Consider the following 16081-nt stretch of genomic DNA (forward strand, 5'->3'; position numbering starts at 1 on the left):
TTGTTTCAGGGAACTCACACGAGAACTTCCCAATGGGTCACCCATCTTGGGATTGGTCTCTTGCGATCTCGCTTAACTTCGGAGTTCCAATAGAACATGAAGCCAATGAGCTCCCAAAAGACCTTGTGATATAAGAAGGGGAGCATGTACATATAAGGCATATAGGATCTTCTCCCTGGGCGATGTGGGATCTAACAATCCACCCCCTTAGTGGCCCGACGTCCTTGTCAGCACACTTCTGGCCAGGGATTGGCTCTAATACCAAATTGTCACATCCCAGCCCGGGCTCAACTCCGCCGTAGCACAATATTGTATGTTTTGGGCCCCGACCACACCCTCACAGTTTTGTTTCTGTTAACTCACACGAGAACTTCCCAGTAGGTCACCCATTCTAGGATTGCTCTCACATGATCTCGCTTAACTTCGGAGTTCCAATGGAACCAATTAGAATGGCAATAATGGACATATGTCACATTCTAACCCGGGCTCCACCACATCCCAGGCTCGACTCCGCCGTAGCATGATATTGTCTGCTTTGGGCCCCGACCACGCCCTCACGGTTTTGTTTCTGGGAACTCACGCGAGAACTTCCCAGTGGATCACCCATCCTAGGATTACTCTCGCGCGATCTCGCTTAAATTCGGAGTTCTAATGGAACCCGAAGCCAGTAAGTTCCCAAAAAGCCTCATGATATAGGGAGGGGAGCATGTACATATAAGGCATAGAGGATCCTCTTCCCTTGGCGATGTGGGATCTAACAATCCACCCCTCTTAGTGGCTCGATGTCCTCGTCAGTACACTTCCGACCAGGAATTGGCTCTGATACCAAATTGTCACATCCCAGCCCGGGCTCCACCCCATCCCAAGCTCCGCTCTGTCGTAGCACAATTTGTCCGCTTTGGGCCCCAACCATGCCCTCATGGTTTTGTTTCTAGGAACTCACACGAGAACTTCCAATAGGTCACTCATCATGGGATTGCTCTCGCATGATCTCGCTTAACTTCAGAGTTCTGATGGAACCCGAAGCCCGTGAACTCTCAAAAAGCCTTTGTGCTATAGGGAGGGGAGCATGTACATATAAGGTATAGAGGATTCTCTCCCCTGGACGATGTGGGATCTAACAACATAAGTCAAAACTCATACCTAAATTGCTTTTACAGAAATGAACAACAATTTACATTTGCTGGTGGAATTCCAGAATGTCAAATCTATGGGAAAAGATATCACCTTGCTCTCAGCTGGTTTAATATGAGCAATTGTGCATTTCAAAGTGCTCAACTATCTCCATTACTCACTGTCATGGGTGTTGATTCTTCAGCTGATTTCAATTCTAATAAAGCTCGAATAATGGATACTGGTGCAATTCACCATATGATTGGAGATATGGCTATTTGAACATGCTCACACCTTTTGAGGGAGATTTAAAAAAAACTTATGGTATTGAAGAACCATGCAAATAGAAGATCATGAGTTGAACACTCAAATGAGCAACCAACATTTAGAAACTAAAAAATATCACTCATCCATGTGAGAGAATTGATACTTGGTCCAATAGTATTATTGTTTTCATTTTTCATTTAGCTGTTGTATTATTATTTTCATTTTTCATTTTTCAGATTTCCTACATAATTTAATTAGATAAATTCGAATTATGAAAGAGAGGGTCCCTATTATTTTGGTCTAGTAGTTTTTTTTTTTTTTTAAAGGGGGACAATTAGTGGCAAATCACGGTTATCCACCCATTCTGGGGGCTAGGAATACTCACAGAGGCATTTCAGCCTCCCCTGGGCACATGTTTGGCTTCCACATCAACAACGGGTTTCAAACCAAAGACCTCCAGTTTTTAATACAAGCAATCTGTTTCTCCTAAGGCTTAGGAATTAATATTATAATATAATTTTGATTATAGTCTTGATTTTTAGAGATCCTTACGCTAAAGACGAATTTGAACCACATTATTGCTAATTTATTGTGAAACTAGGCCCATTCCCTCCCCTTATTGTAAATAATATCATTTGTTCAAAAAAAAAAGTCTACATGTTTGTATAAATAGGTCTTTGTACTATTCTCTCTAGCTTTTTTTCTCTCTCTCTAGAATTTTCTCTTGCCCAGGAAAACCCCCAATCCCTTTTCGCCATCGACTATTTCCTTCGGTTGGGGTTTTCAGGCAACCCTTGCATCTCCTCACCTTTTCCTTTTCCTTCCAACCAACTACCCCATCCCTCACTCCCTCCTCCATCCCTCCCTTCTTCTGAGCCCTTTTCTTCCCCCCCCCTCCCCCTCCCCACCCCTTCACTAAGGCCTCCCTTCTTCAATCTTTCTTGTTTTCCTTCCCTTTCTCTTACTTGTTTTCAGTTTTCCTCCTAAATTTCTAATTTCCTTGAGCTTGTCTCAATCTCCCTGAGTTTAGATTTGTGCTTTTATGCTTTTTTCTTCCTCCGTTGCTTCTCTCCGTCATCAGTTTTCCATCGCTGACCTTTACCACTCGACCTATCACATTTCTCCCATCGGCGGCACACTTTGGTGTTGGATGGTCGTTAAAGTGCTGTTTTTAGCACTATTTGGTAGGATTATGGGAGCGCTTTTGCGCGAGTGGCTTGCTCACCCCCATTTTCCTTTCATCCATCTTGTTCGTGGGTTCTTTCTCTTGGTGTTGGTGGCGGATTGGCAATGGCGACTCAGCTGCTGTGGTGGAGTCAGCAGTCTTCCTGATCTAGGATTTTTGTTGTTGTGGGCTTGCTTTTTTGGGCTTTTTTGTTGTATTTTCATTTCGACTATACTTGTTTGGGACTGCCTTTGGGCTTTCTAATTCATGTAATAGTTTTTTTATTTAATGAAAGTTTCTAGTTTGACCAAAAAAAAAAAGATATTTGTACTATGAACATAATTATTTCAAACCCTATTATGCCACACCCTCTCCCCTCTCTGACCTAATTATTTTTTGCCTTCTCCTTCTACTATGGTAGCAGCTTCTTCGTCTTCTGCTCCCTCTCTTCCTTCCGGATCTAACGTGGCTCACTTTTTCAAGCGTACGAAGAGCAATTTTCTCAACTAGACATGTCAGATGCATCCCTTCTTGATTGTTCATGATCTTTTCCCTCATGTTGATGGCTCCTCCTCCTCTGCACCTGACCTGAGCTTCCTATTGTTGCTCCTGCCAAGCATTAATTAAAAACTATTAAAAAACCTTACTACAATGGTAGCTATATAATTTAATCTCACATTAAATTTTTACCGTTGGATTCTTTGATCTCACTTAAGTTTTTCATATGATAATTTGTTATTTTAAAATATATTTTTTTAACGAGTATCAGGTAAGGTCATCTTACCCGTTAATATTAACGGATCGAGTTTGGGTCGGGTGATATTACCCATTCATTTTAATGAGTGTTATACGACAAGCTCATTAAGATATTGAATATGTCATGAAAATAACACGAACATAATAAATGGGATATGAATACTAGGTCTAGCTTTTACGAACAATCCTATAGGATTCAAGTGGTGCATTGAAAATTAGCATCAGTCTGCCAAAGACAAACTGCGAGCATGCACAACTTTCCTTTTCAATATAAAATAATCATTTGTTCAAAAATAAAAAATAAAATAAAATAATCATTGGGTTGTTTATGACAACCCATCAGCACATAAGCCAACCCGTTTGAATATATGTATTGAAAGGTTATGACATATTTTCTAATTTTTATTTGCAAGTGGCCATAGAAACAAATCAAAATATAAATATAATAATATATTTTGAAATTGTACATCACTCTTCTCGGTCCTACTTTTCTCCATCTACGTCTTTTAATCATAAAAAGTAAAAGCTAAAAACCAAAAACGAAAAAATTAAAAAATTAAAAACAACAAACGAAATGAATGGATCTTTAAAGGAAACAAGACAGCAGACCTGCAGCCAACCCATTGGGCCAATTTGTTTTTATCAGCGTCAGAGCGTGGATATAATAACAAAGATCCGCAACATGCAATTTCAATATGCCTTTGCCAATATTTTCTCTTCTCAACTCCTAAACAGAGAGAGAGAGAGAGATGACTGAAGTAGAGGATACTAATTTGTCTGCAGCCTATCCAATGAATGCTGGAGATGGCCCTAACAGCTATGCTAACAACTCCACTTTTCAGGTTCCTTCTTAATTTGTAACCTTCACTCTTAACATGCAAAAGCAATATTTGTTTGGGTCAACGGTACTTTTGTTAGTATAAGGATTCAAGAATGTTTCAAAACCGGGATGGTGAGATGTTCATAGATTGATTATGCTTTATCCGAATGGCTTTTTAATGCTCTTGTTGAAGATGAAAACATTTATTAGAAAATTGAATGAAAGGCTATCGTTTGTAAAGAAAAAAAAAATAGGAACAATTTAGTTGGAATTTGGAAACCAAAACAATGAGTTTAGCACTTTATCATTGTTCTAAAAATCCTTGCCTAGCGCTGCTTGGGCTGGTCACTGCTCATATTAGTCTCTAAGTGTTTGAAAATTAAGAAAGAACGCATAGGCCGCCTAGTAGGGTAGGCCTTGAGAATTTGAGAGTCCTAGGCAAGCCTTCGAAGTGGGGCCCTAGAATTCTCGGACCCCCAACTCTTAGTACTTTGATATGTAGAAAAAAAGAATTTGCTAATACATGAAAAAAATGTATTTCTACATCAAATACCATTAAAAGTTATCAAAAGAAGAAAGGTATACAAAAATTAGATAATACACGTCTTGTATTTTTAGACGCAAATGAACTAATTAAGTTTACATAATCTAAATTGTTATTAGAATAGGCTTTCTAATTATATTTGGAAAAACAATACTTGTTTGGTGAGTCTCAGAGGAACTATTTGAATATGCTTGTCTGGGAAGTCCTTACTAACCAAATAAATGCCTTCTTTTCCACTACACCACCAAGTTTTTTGTGTTATTCTTCTTACTTTTAGGGTATTTATATACTAATACATACATACATACATACATACATACATACATACATATATACATATATATATATATATATATATATATAATTTGGGGCCCTAGACGGTCACCTTACCCAGCTACCCTCAGGGCCGACCCTGCTGCCTAGGCACCCGACTTGTTCATGACTCTCACTAAGACAGAATATAAATAACTTTTATTTTATATTTTATTTTTTGTCAATAAACTGAAGAGACTTAAATATATCTGTGACGATAAGTAGTTACTGAATGGAATCGTGGGATTAGGAAAGTTCTTTTGATTTTTTTTGGCAAGTAAAATTTAATAATTCTATGATTAATACATGGAGGAAATTTTTATTAATTAATTTTATAATATGGCATCCGTCATGTCATTTGATACATAAATTTATTGTATAAAATTTGGTACATCTGGTGTTACTTTAAATTTTAAGATGTATCATCTGATCTAATTTTTTGTTTATTTTTCAGAAAAGTGTAGTGAATTCTTCTAAAGAAATTTTAAGACAGGAAATTGAAGAAAAGCTTGACGTACACGCATTCTTGTTATCATCCTGCAACACCTTTCGAATTGCAGATTTAGGCTGCTCCACTGGGCCTAATACATTTTTTGCGGTTGAAACCATACTTGAAACTGTGCAACTCAAGTACCAAAGCCAAGGGCTGAGTTCTCATCAAATCCCCAAATTTCAAGTTTTCTTCAACGATCAAACCACAAATGATTTTAACATGCTCTTCAAATCCCTCCCTCAGAACAGGCAATACTACGCCGCAGGTGTGCCTGGTTCGTTCTATGGTAGGATATTTCCTAATGCTTCCATTCACTTTTTTCACTGTTCTTCTTCAAATCACTGGCTTTCTAGAGTACCAAAAGAGATAGTGAACAAAGAGAGTCCAGCTTGGAATAAAGGAAAAATCTATTACTCAAGTTCCACAACTGAAGTGACAAGGGCTTACGAAACTCAACATGCTTTGGACATGGAGTGTTTTCTTAATGCAAGGGCACAAGAGATTGTGTATGGAGGATTGATGGTGCTTATCATTTCATGTCGCCCCAATGGTACCCCTCATTCTCATACTCTGGCAAGTGTAATCTATGAAACTTTAGGATCTTGCCTCGTAGACATGGCCAGAAAGGTAAGCCATTATCAATATTCAGCTACGGTATATCATTTAACTTGAATAAATTACGGACATCTTATTTTTGGGATGTGATTTGATGGTCTGGAACGTTTAGTTTTGGAAGCTCTTTCAAGGATTATTGATGCCCGAAAAAAGGCTAAATCCGTAACCATCAACTATCCGCATTTTCATTTTACTTTTTATCTAGAACCTTATTGTTTTTTTTTTTTTTCATTTTAGATGACAAACAATTTTGAAATGGAATGATTTTTGGTAAGGATGATCCTTGAATGAGTATTTAAATTTGATCATTGAGAAGTATTATGGGGTAGACTTAGGAATGATGTCCTTAGCATAAAAAGCTTACATATATAGACACACACACAGAGACATACTGACAACAAAATATTCTATTACCAGACAAATGCTAGCTTCAAATCAGCTTAATAAATAATTCAAACTCGTAGAGAGAAAAAAAAATTTCCCTATTCTTTACCATAATAATACCTCTAATCTAATCTTTATAAAACCAAATAATGGTATAAGATAGAGAACCATGCATGTAAAAATTACCAATAAGAGAGAATTTTATTTCTCATATTTATGTTGCATACAAGAGCATATATATTCTCTGTGGCTTCAATGTGTTTTTTGTACATGCAGGGATTGGTTAATGAAGAGAAAATAGATTCATTTAACATACCTGTGTATGTCATGTCTCCCCAAGAACTGGAAGTTGCGGTAGAAAGAACTGGATACTTTAGCATTGAGAGAAAGGAAATTTTACCAAATATGTTTCCAAATAGCAATCTCTCTAATGCCTTATTATCTACATCTCACGTTAGAGCAGTTCATGAAGAACACATCAAGCAGCACTTTGGAGAAGAAATCATAGATGAAGTCTTCAACTTATACCATAAGAAAGTTGAAGAGCAACCCTCCAAGTTTGAGTTGGGGAAGACTGTTGTTTCTATTGCCGTGCTTAAACGCAACGCAAATTAATTGACTTAATTAGAGTGTTGCTTCTGGTATTTATGGACCTATATGTGGTTAAATTTCCATGAGTTTTATTGAAATATCTGCAATAAAAATTCGTAAGCCTCCCATGTGCCTTCGAAGTACTTGTATCACGCTGTCTTACGTTCAGTCTCAGTTTCCTAGATACACACAAGAGGCACAGGCAATGAATTTTTTATGTGTCAATAGCGTCATTAATTATTTATTCACTGCAATTGAAAAAGCAATTGAAAAATGGAAATGAAACGTGAATTAGAGTTTGTAAAAGAACCTCCTACACGAACGTTCAATTGCTTGCAACAGCATCAGTGTGGGCTAGAACGTGTTAATAACGTGTTGTAGGACCTATTTAATTGACTAAATATAAACAGGACCTATTTAATTGACGAAATATAAAGTGGGAGAGTGTTAAGCCCTTTCTCCACTTCTTCCTATTTGCACAGAGAATAACAAACAGAAATGCAACAACTTTTCATTTACTGTTTTCCCATCTGTTACAACTTGCTATTTATCTCTTATTCTCTAACCAACTACTAACAACCCTATACACTTGTCAACATCTTATTAGCCCACATGGCAGCCACAAGGCAGAATCCTATCAATACCCCCCCCCCCCTTAAAATCAATCTTACACAGTAAGATCACAATTGAATTAACAACACAGATATCACCACAGATTGAAACAAAGTTACAACCATCATACTTGTACCATCAAAGATTTACAATTTTAGGAAACTTCATCTTCAGTTCATGGTATGATTCCCAGGTTGCATCTTCCTTGGAATGGTTCTGCCAATGAACTATAACTTCTGTCACATCAGCATTCCCTTTTTTTATCATTCTTCTATCCAAGATTGCAGCTGGTACATCTTGCAAAATTCCAGCTTCTGTAATTACTGGTAAGGATATTGTTGCTTGTACTTGAGGCCCCAAATGTTTCTTCAAACAAGAAACGTGGAACACAGGATGCAACTTAGTGGTTTCTGGGAGTTGCAGTTTATAAGCCACGGGTCCCAACTTGGAAATTATCTGGTAAGGACCATAGAATCTGGGTTGTAATTTGTGGAAAGAATGGGAAACCAAGGACTTTAGTTGATAGGGAATCAACCTCAAATAAACCCAATCTCCTATTGCAAATTCCCTCTCGGTTAGATGCTTATCAGCTTGAACTTTCATTCAACACTGAGCTACTTCTAGATTAACCTTGAGAAGAGACAACATTCTATTCCTTTCTTGTAGAGCTTGGTCCAATGAATCCACCTTAGTAGTACCACTCTCATAGGCAGTGATTGTTGGAGGTGGTTGACTATACAAAACCTCATAGGGAGTCATCTTAGTAAAGGAATGGAAACTTGTAATATAATTGTATTCTGCCCAAGAAAGCCATAATGCCCATTTCTTAGGTTGCAAGCTACAAAAACACTTGAGGTAAGTCTCAAAACATCGATTAAGGACTTCAGTTTGGCCATCAGTTTGAGGATGATAGCCTGAACTGAAACATAATGCAGAACCTTGAAGCTGAAAAAATTCCTTCCAGAATTTGCTCAAGAAGACTGGATCCCTGTCACTGATTATTGACCGTGGCATACCATGCAGTTTAAAAATGTGATCAATGAAGTGTTGAGCCACAATTGCTGTAGAGTATGGATGTGATAATGCTACGAAATGAGCATATTTCGAAATCCTGTCAACAACCACCCAGATGACTGACTTCCCTTTGCAAGGAGGCAATCCAACAATAAAGTCCATAGAAATATCTGCCCATGCTTGAGATGGAATAGGTAAAGGTTGTAAAAAACCTGGAGGCGACAAGGTCTCATATTTGTTCCTTGGACAAACTGAGCAAGCTGCAACTCTTTCCTTAATATCCTTTTTCATTCCTTCCCAATAAAACGATCGAGTGATCCTCTTATATGTCTTTAAAAACCCCTCATGTCCTGCAGTTGGGCTTGAGTGGTGTTCATTGAAAATTTGATCTCTCCAAGAGCTAGTGGGGCTTAGTACAATCCCCCCTTATACTTCAAGATACCATTGTCAAACTGAAATTTATAATTTGCAATAGGAATTGCATCATTGTCCACTGAACAGACCAATTGTTTCTTAGAAATCACCCAAGGATCTCCCTCACTATGCCTGTGAAGATCATCTATCCATGTAGAGTATGGATATGAAATTGCAGTCAATTGAACTTCTTCTAACAACTGTAGGGGTGAAGAAGTAGTATTGAGAGGAGACCTAGATAGAGCATCAACATCTTGATTGTCTTTTCCAGGTTTTGAACTGGATTTCATAAACAAATCCCAATAGCTTAGTTACCCACTTATGCTAAAAAGGTGTATGTGCTCTTCCCTGAAGGAAGTACTTCAAACTATGATGGTCCATTTGTATAATAAAATGATTCCCAACCAAATATGACTGCCATTTGTGAATAGCATGGATAATGGCAAGCATTTTTCTTTCATAGGCCAACAGTGATTGATTTCTTGGACACAAGGCCTTGCTGGTAAAAGCAATTGGTCTCCCTTCTTGTTGGAGCACTGCACCAATACCCGTACCAGATGCATCACTTTCAATAATGAAGGGCTTGTTGAAATTTGGTAATGCAAGTACTTAAGGAGTGAGCATGGCTTGTTTCAAAGTGTAAAAGGCTTCAGTGGCCTCTTGGGTCCAAGAAAAATTGTCTTTCTTGGTTAATGCAGTCAAAGGCCCAATGATCTTACCATAACCAAGAATAAACTTCCTATAGTAACCTGTTAAGCCCAGGAACCCTCTCAATGCTTTAACAGATGTTGGAATAGGCCACTTAGTAATGGCTTCCAGTTTGCTAGGGTCTGCAGCAACACCCTCCTTGGAAACAATATGTCCTAAATACTCTACCTAAGATTTGCCAAATGCACACTTTGATTGCTTGACATATAAGCTATGCTTCTTCATTGTATCAAATACTATCTTCAAATGAAGAGACCAAGAAGAACTATACACTAAAATCTCACCAAAGAAGACTAGGATGAACTTTATGAAATATGGTCTAAAAAGCTCATTCATAAGGCACTAAAATGTGGTCGGGGCATTGGTTAAACCAAATGGCATCACCAAGAATTCGTAGTGCCCATCATGTGTTCTAAAAGCTGTTTTCTCAACATCATTTGGGTGCACATACGGATTTGATGATAACCTACTCGTAAATCTAATTTGGAAAAGAAATGTGCACCAAACAATTCATCTAGTAATTCATCTATAAAGGGAATTGGAAACCTATCTTTAACAGTGATGTCATTGAGGCCTCTATAATCCATGCGCATGCGCCATGTTCCCTCTTTCTTTCATACCAATATAACTGGAGAAGAATAAGGGTTGTTGCTTACTCTAATAAATCCAGCCTGCAGTAATTCCTTCACATATTTCTCTATCTCACTTTTCTGCACCAGATTATATCTATAGGGTCTGCTATTGGGTGGTTTACTCCCTTCAATTAATGGGATCCTGTGATCTTGAATTATGTGAGGAGGTAAACTACTTGGAGTAGCAAAGATAGCCTTATATTCCTTCAATAATTGATGTAATTGCTGAAGTTGGTTCATGGACAAATTATCCAAGTTAGCAGTCACCATTGCAGGATTCATCTGTAGGGTTTGGACTTTTTCTGCTGCAATGTGACATAAAACTGCTCCTACCATGGTCTTTAGCAATGCAATAAGTCACTGCCCCTTTTTGGAACTGCATATACAGTTTTTCAAAGTCCTAGAGAATTGGACCCAATGTTCTCAACCATTGCACACCAAGCACAACATCACAACCTCCTAATTGAATGGCATACAACTCTGTGATACAAGTGTAGTTCTAGATCTTTACTGAAATCTGAGCCAATGTACCATGAGTCGAAACCTTACCCCCTTCAGCTATTTTTACATTAAAAGTATGCCCTGTGTCAAGAATACCCCTCACCCTTTTAGCCAAGCCAAGATCTACAAAATTATGGGAACTCCCCAAATCGATAAGAATAGTAACAGGATAGTTCTTGATAAACCCATGGACCTTCATAGTGTTAATGGTTGGTGGTGCAGGTATTCTAAATAATGCACAAGCTATGATTTCTAACTGTTCATTATCCATTTCTTCACTAACACAAGAATCAGAGTCTTGAACATTAATCAAAAGCATTTGTTTCGTATCACATGTATGCCCTTTAAAGTATTTCTCCTTGCAATGAAAACATAAACTATTCTTCCTATAGAAATCTACCTCTTCAGGGGTTAAGCTTCTCACATTAAGAGTTGTAGGTTTATTCTCATGCATAACATTGGAATTCAATGTTTGTAAAGGTGAACGAAAAGTGGACTGAACTGCAGAATTCTTAGGGAAAGATTTCACCTTTAAGTCGGCTAATTTGGTATCCAGCTGCTGTGTAATGGTCGAAGCTTCCAATACATCTTTAGGCTTCAAGATCTTGACATCGTGTCTGAGTTCTGGTTTCCAACCCCCGATAAAGCAAGATTTGAGAAGAGATGGGCTAATGTCCTTCCTTCGATTTGCCAAACGTCTTAACTCCAAGATGTAATCGCGCAAAGTACATGTTTGCCTCAGTTTAACCAAACTCTCTGCAGAGTCTTCCAACTCCGATGGACTAAATTCCTAGCACAAAACCTTTGAAAATTCTTCCCACGAAGGGAAATTCTCCAAGCAACGAGCCCATTAAAACCATTGTAAGGCCTCCTCTTCCATATGAAACGATGCGAGCTTCACCTTCTTGGAGTCTTCAATGTTGAAAAACTCAAAGTAGTGTTCCACTTTGTAAATTCATCCTAGTGGATCATCCCCTTCCATGAATCTTTGGGAATTTCATCTTCAAGAATGGTTGTCGTGGCTGCTGATTGAAATTCTACCCAACATCATGACAATTGCCGTTCCCATTCATTATGTCATGAAATTGATTGTCGCCGAGAGAGCTTCTGAAGATTCACCTATCGAACTGCCATTGCAGCGCGCCATAAAGGATTGAAGCTGATGAATGATTAATTCTTGTGCTTGAAGCTAATGAAGAATCGAACTCTGTATTGATTTAACCTCTTCCTGCGAAGCACTGAATTTTTCCTGTGTGGCCTGGACCTCACTGATCTTGGATTCGAGATTCGAAACCCTAGACTCCATGGTTCTTCGTGATGCTTGTCGCATCACACAACAGGAAGGATTTAGGGGAACAACAACTGGCTCGATACCAATTGTTCAGCCCTTTCTCCACTTCTTCCTAATTGCACAGAGAACAACGAACAAAAATGCAACAATTTTTCAGTAACTGCTTTCCCATCTGTTACAACTTGCTATTTATCTCTTATTCTCTAAACAACTACTAACAACCCTATACACCTGTCAACATCTTATTAGCCCACATGGCAGACAGAATCCTATCAGAGAGAGGGGTGCGGTGTCAAGGAGAGAGAAAAAGTTTAATGCAATTCCAACATGTGTATTATCTCACCCAATTGTGTCTCTATTTATAGTAATAAGAAATGTAAATTCCTTATGCAATAGGTATTACAACTGAACTATGATACTATCTAAAAGATAAGATATGATAGAATCTCATAAAAAAAACTTTTTAAGATTTACACAATCATATTTACATCGTAATTATGACTGCAACAGCTTAAACACTATTGTGGTTACATTAATATAAATTATAGAACAATACGTTGATAATGATGAAACAATAAGGTCGGCTCGCGATTTCGGAAGCCCAATGCTAAACTTAAACAGAGGCCCTAGAATTTTGGTTGTTGTATTATTGTTTTCATTTTTCATTTTTCGAATTTTTTATGGAAATTAATTATATAAATTTGAATTATGAGAGAGAGCATCTGGTACTTGGTTCTAATGGTGTGAGTTTGAGGTTTTAAGTTTGTTGAGTTTGATATCAAATTATTATGGATGGCCGATTGTGTTGTGTAACCTCAACCCCGCACTCCATTAATCTATGCTATAGTATTAATACTAGTAAAAATGCTTGCGCGTTGCTAAGGGATTTGAATGCACCAGCCAGCCATAACCACATGAATAAGACACACTTAACCTGAAAAAAATCCAACATAATCATAAATGAACAAAAGGGATAGATGAGTGAACAGCGCTGGTAAGATAAGCAATCGGGTTTTATATACATTGAACATAGCTGATTACAAAAGATATGGTTGCAAAAAATGGTCTGTTTCCCTGAGAAACATAAGCAACATGCATTTTACACATATATTGCCCTTCAAGTTAAGATGGCAAAATATTTTAGCAATTAAACAAAAAAGCCAAAAATGTGTGTTGTTCTTGTTTCAGCAGCTAATTTTTCAAGCACTAATGTCCAAAGTAAAAAAGATGCAGGATGCATGTTTCCATAAGACATAGAAGAAACAGAAGCAAGATGCAGTCCACACATATTTTTCCCCTATAGTTAAGGTGGCAAAATACATGTCTTACAGGTCAGGCACCTGTTTTAGCAGTTAACAAAAAACATTAAAAATGTTCAGTTGTCATTTATGCAAGGAAGTTCTCAAGCACATATGTTCAAAGGAAAAAACATGGACGCCTTTGTAGCAACTGATAACGGAGACTGCGATCATTCATTTTTTATGTGGGCGTCTTCCGTACTATAGCAAAAAACATAAACACTAGTTTAGCAAACACTGGTATGATAGATGTTATGTAGGCGTGTGTGCGAAAAACAAATTGTAGTTTACCTATGTTTGGTTTTTTTGGCTTTAGACTTTGTTCTGAGTGCGGTTATTGGCTCTTTGTCCACAGGCTCAATCTTAGGGACAACCAGATTGTGGAATTCTCAAGCAATTCTAGCAGAATTGGTTGTCTTTGTTTGCTTGCTGCGAGGTTTTTTTGCTGTGAATGAAGGTACAATTTATAAGGTTAGAGAGAAACGTGATAGGCATGGAAAAGAGTGAAAGAGCGGTGCGAAAATATTGGTTAACAGATTTTGATAAGCGGAAAAACACATATGTATACCCAAGATAAGCAAGCACATTTATTAACATTTACACATGAGACGATAAGTGAGAGGAAATGACACACCCTGATCCCGATATTCCCAAATACCATAATCGACACGTGCTAACCGACACTCGAGGGTGACGAAGCCATTTTTAATGTGAAAGAATACAACTAATCAAGAATTATGTGAAAGAATTATTATAAAAATGTATGAACAAAGGAATATGTCCTACCCTGAGAAGACTCGAAGATCCCTATGCGGAAGTGTCCTGACGCTGGGATTATGTGCCTCGAGTCTAACTTCTGAAGAGGGCGCAAAACCAAAAGAGTAAGTGGACCAAAGTTTATAATAATAGTACTAATAAGAAGAAAACCATTTTATTTATGAACATACTAACCCCCTGTTTTGAAAACACATATATAATACTACATAGTAGGTTTTCTGAAAACTCTAGCATGCCATGAAAATCATTCGTAAAACATATGTGTAAAACAATGCTCAATAATAATGGTGATGTCACTGCCCAAAGGTAAATCCGTAATCTCATCAATGTTGTACTCACTAGGGGTATTATGGTAGCCCAAAGGCATAACCATTACCAAAGATGAAGTTGTACAACACTGAATTACGCCAGTGAAGAAACCATGGGCCATCACCCGAAGGTTAAGCCATTATAAGTTTACACAAATAAGGCCATTATAAGCTTAAACAAATAAGTTCGTATTAGACGTTGAGTTAGTTTTGGGCTTCATGGCCCAATGGATTTTAAACTGGTAAGCCTATTAATTTAAGTTGTATGTCTACCGTAATGAAAGATATTCTTCAGTTTCTATTTTCGTGCTTTTTTGGTTCTCTCTCTGCATTCTTCATTTTCTTCGACTGCGCATTTATGATGGTATCAAGAGCTCAGGTTCTTCATCGGTTCTGAGTCTCAGTGATAATCCGGTCTAATTTGTGAAGAATCTTGCTGGAATTGACATGTTTTGTGGCGGGGATTCGAGATCTTTAACAATGGCGGTGCCCAATTCAGCAGTGATCTTTAACAATGATGGTGCGCGATTCGAGATCTTTTACAATATGATAAGGCCAATTATTGTAGCCATGGAATCTCCTATCACTTTCAAAGAATTTCGAACACAACTTCTGAGTACTGAAAAGACTATTGAAGATTTACAAAGCTCAGTCTAATTTCTCATGTTTGATAGTCCAATTTCTCATGTTTGGGATATATTCACATGGAGAATCATCTGCTACAAGATCAGAGGACAATTCTATTAAGGAGAATCATCAATTGATTAAGCTTAAAGGCAGTTTTACCAAGGAGAGTCTTCTATTCAAAATGGTCAAAATTTTTATGGAGGTACTGGTTTTGTGGGTTAATATCAGAGATCCAATGACAATGGAAATAACATTCATCAAAGGAATTGAGGACAACAGTTTACCTTTAATAGAAGTATGAGTGGTTTTAATGGCTCCAGATACATTATCTAAACCAAGATTTAATGGAGGTGGCAATGGTGGTTTCAATAACAGAAATAATGAAGTTTCTCTGGTTCCCTTGCCAATAACACAAAGGGGGTTCATCCTGGACAAATTGGAATGGCAACAATGGACATAAGTCAAATATCATACCTGCGTGTCAAATTTATAGCAAAACAGGGCACACTACTCCAAATTGCTTTTACAGAAATGAACAACAACCTTCATTTGCTGGTGGAATTCCAGAATGTCAAATATGTGGAAAAATAGATCACCTTGCTCTCAGCTAGCTTAACAGGAGCAACTGTGCATTTCAAAGTGCTCAACTACCTCCATTACTCACTGTCATGGCTGCTGATTCTTCAGCTAATTTCAATTCTAATAAAGCCTGAATAATGGATACTCGTGCAATTCACCATATGACTGGAGATATTGCTATTTGAATATATGCTCACACCTTTTGAGTGAGAAAAAAAAACTTATAGCATTGAAGAACTATGGGAATAGAAGATCATGAG

At 37.6% G+C, this 16081-nt stretch overlaps 1 protein-coding gene across 1 annotated transcript; it reads left to right on the plus strand.

The window, feature by feature from the left end:
* The first annotated feature begins 3920 nt into the window (after positions 1–3920).
* Positions 3921–7084, plus strand: LOC126613857 (loganic acid O-methyltransferase-like). Its single transcript, XM_050281465.1, has 3 exons — positions 3921–4143; positions 5432–6097; positions 6746–7084. Exons 1-3 carry the CDS (start codon positions 4051–4053, stop codon positions 7082–7084), a joined length of 1098 nt encoding a protein of 365 aa, XP_050137422.1. The 5' UTR covers positions 3921–4050.
* The last annotated feature ends 8997 nt before the right edge of the window (positions 7085–16081 follow it).

Source organism: Malus sylvestris, chromosome 2, assembly GCF_916048215.2.
Source record: "Malus sylvestris chromosome 2, drMalSylv7.2, whole genome shotgun sequence".
In the NCBI taxonomy this organism is placed as follows: Eukaryota; Viridiplantae; Streptophyta; class Magnoliopsida; order Rosales; family Rosaceae; genus Malus; species Malus sylvestris.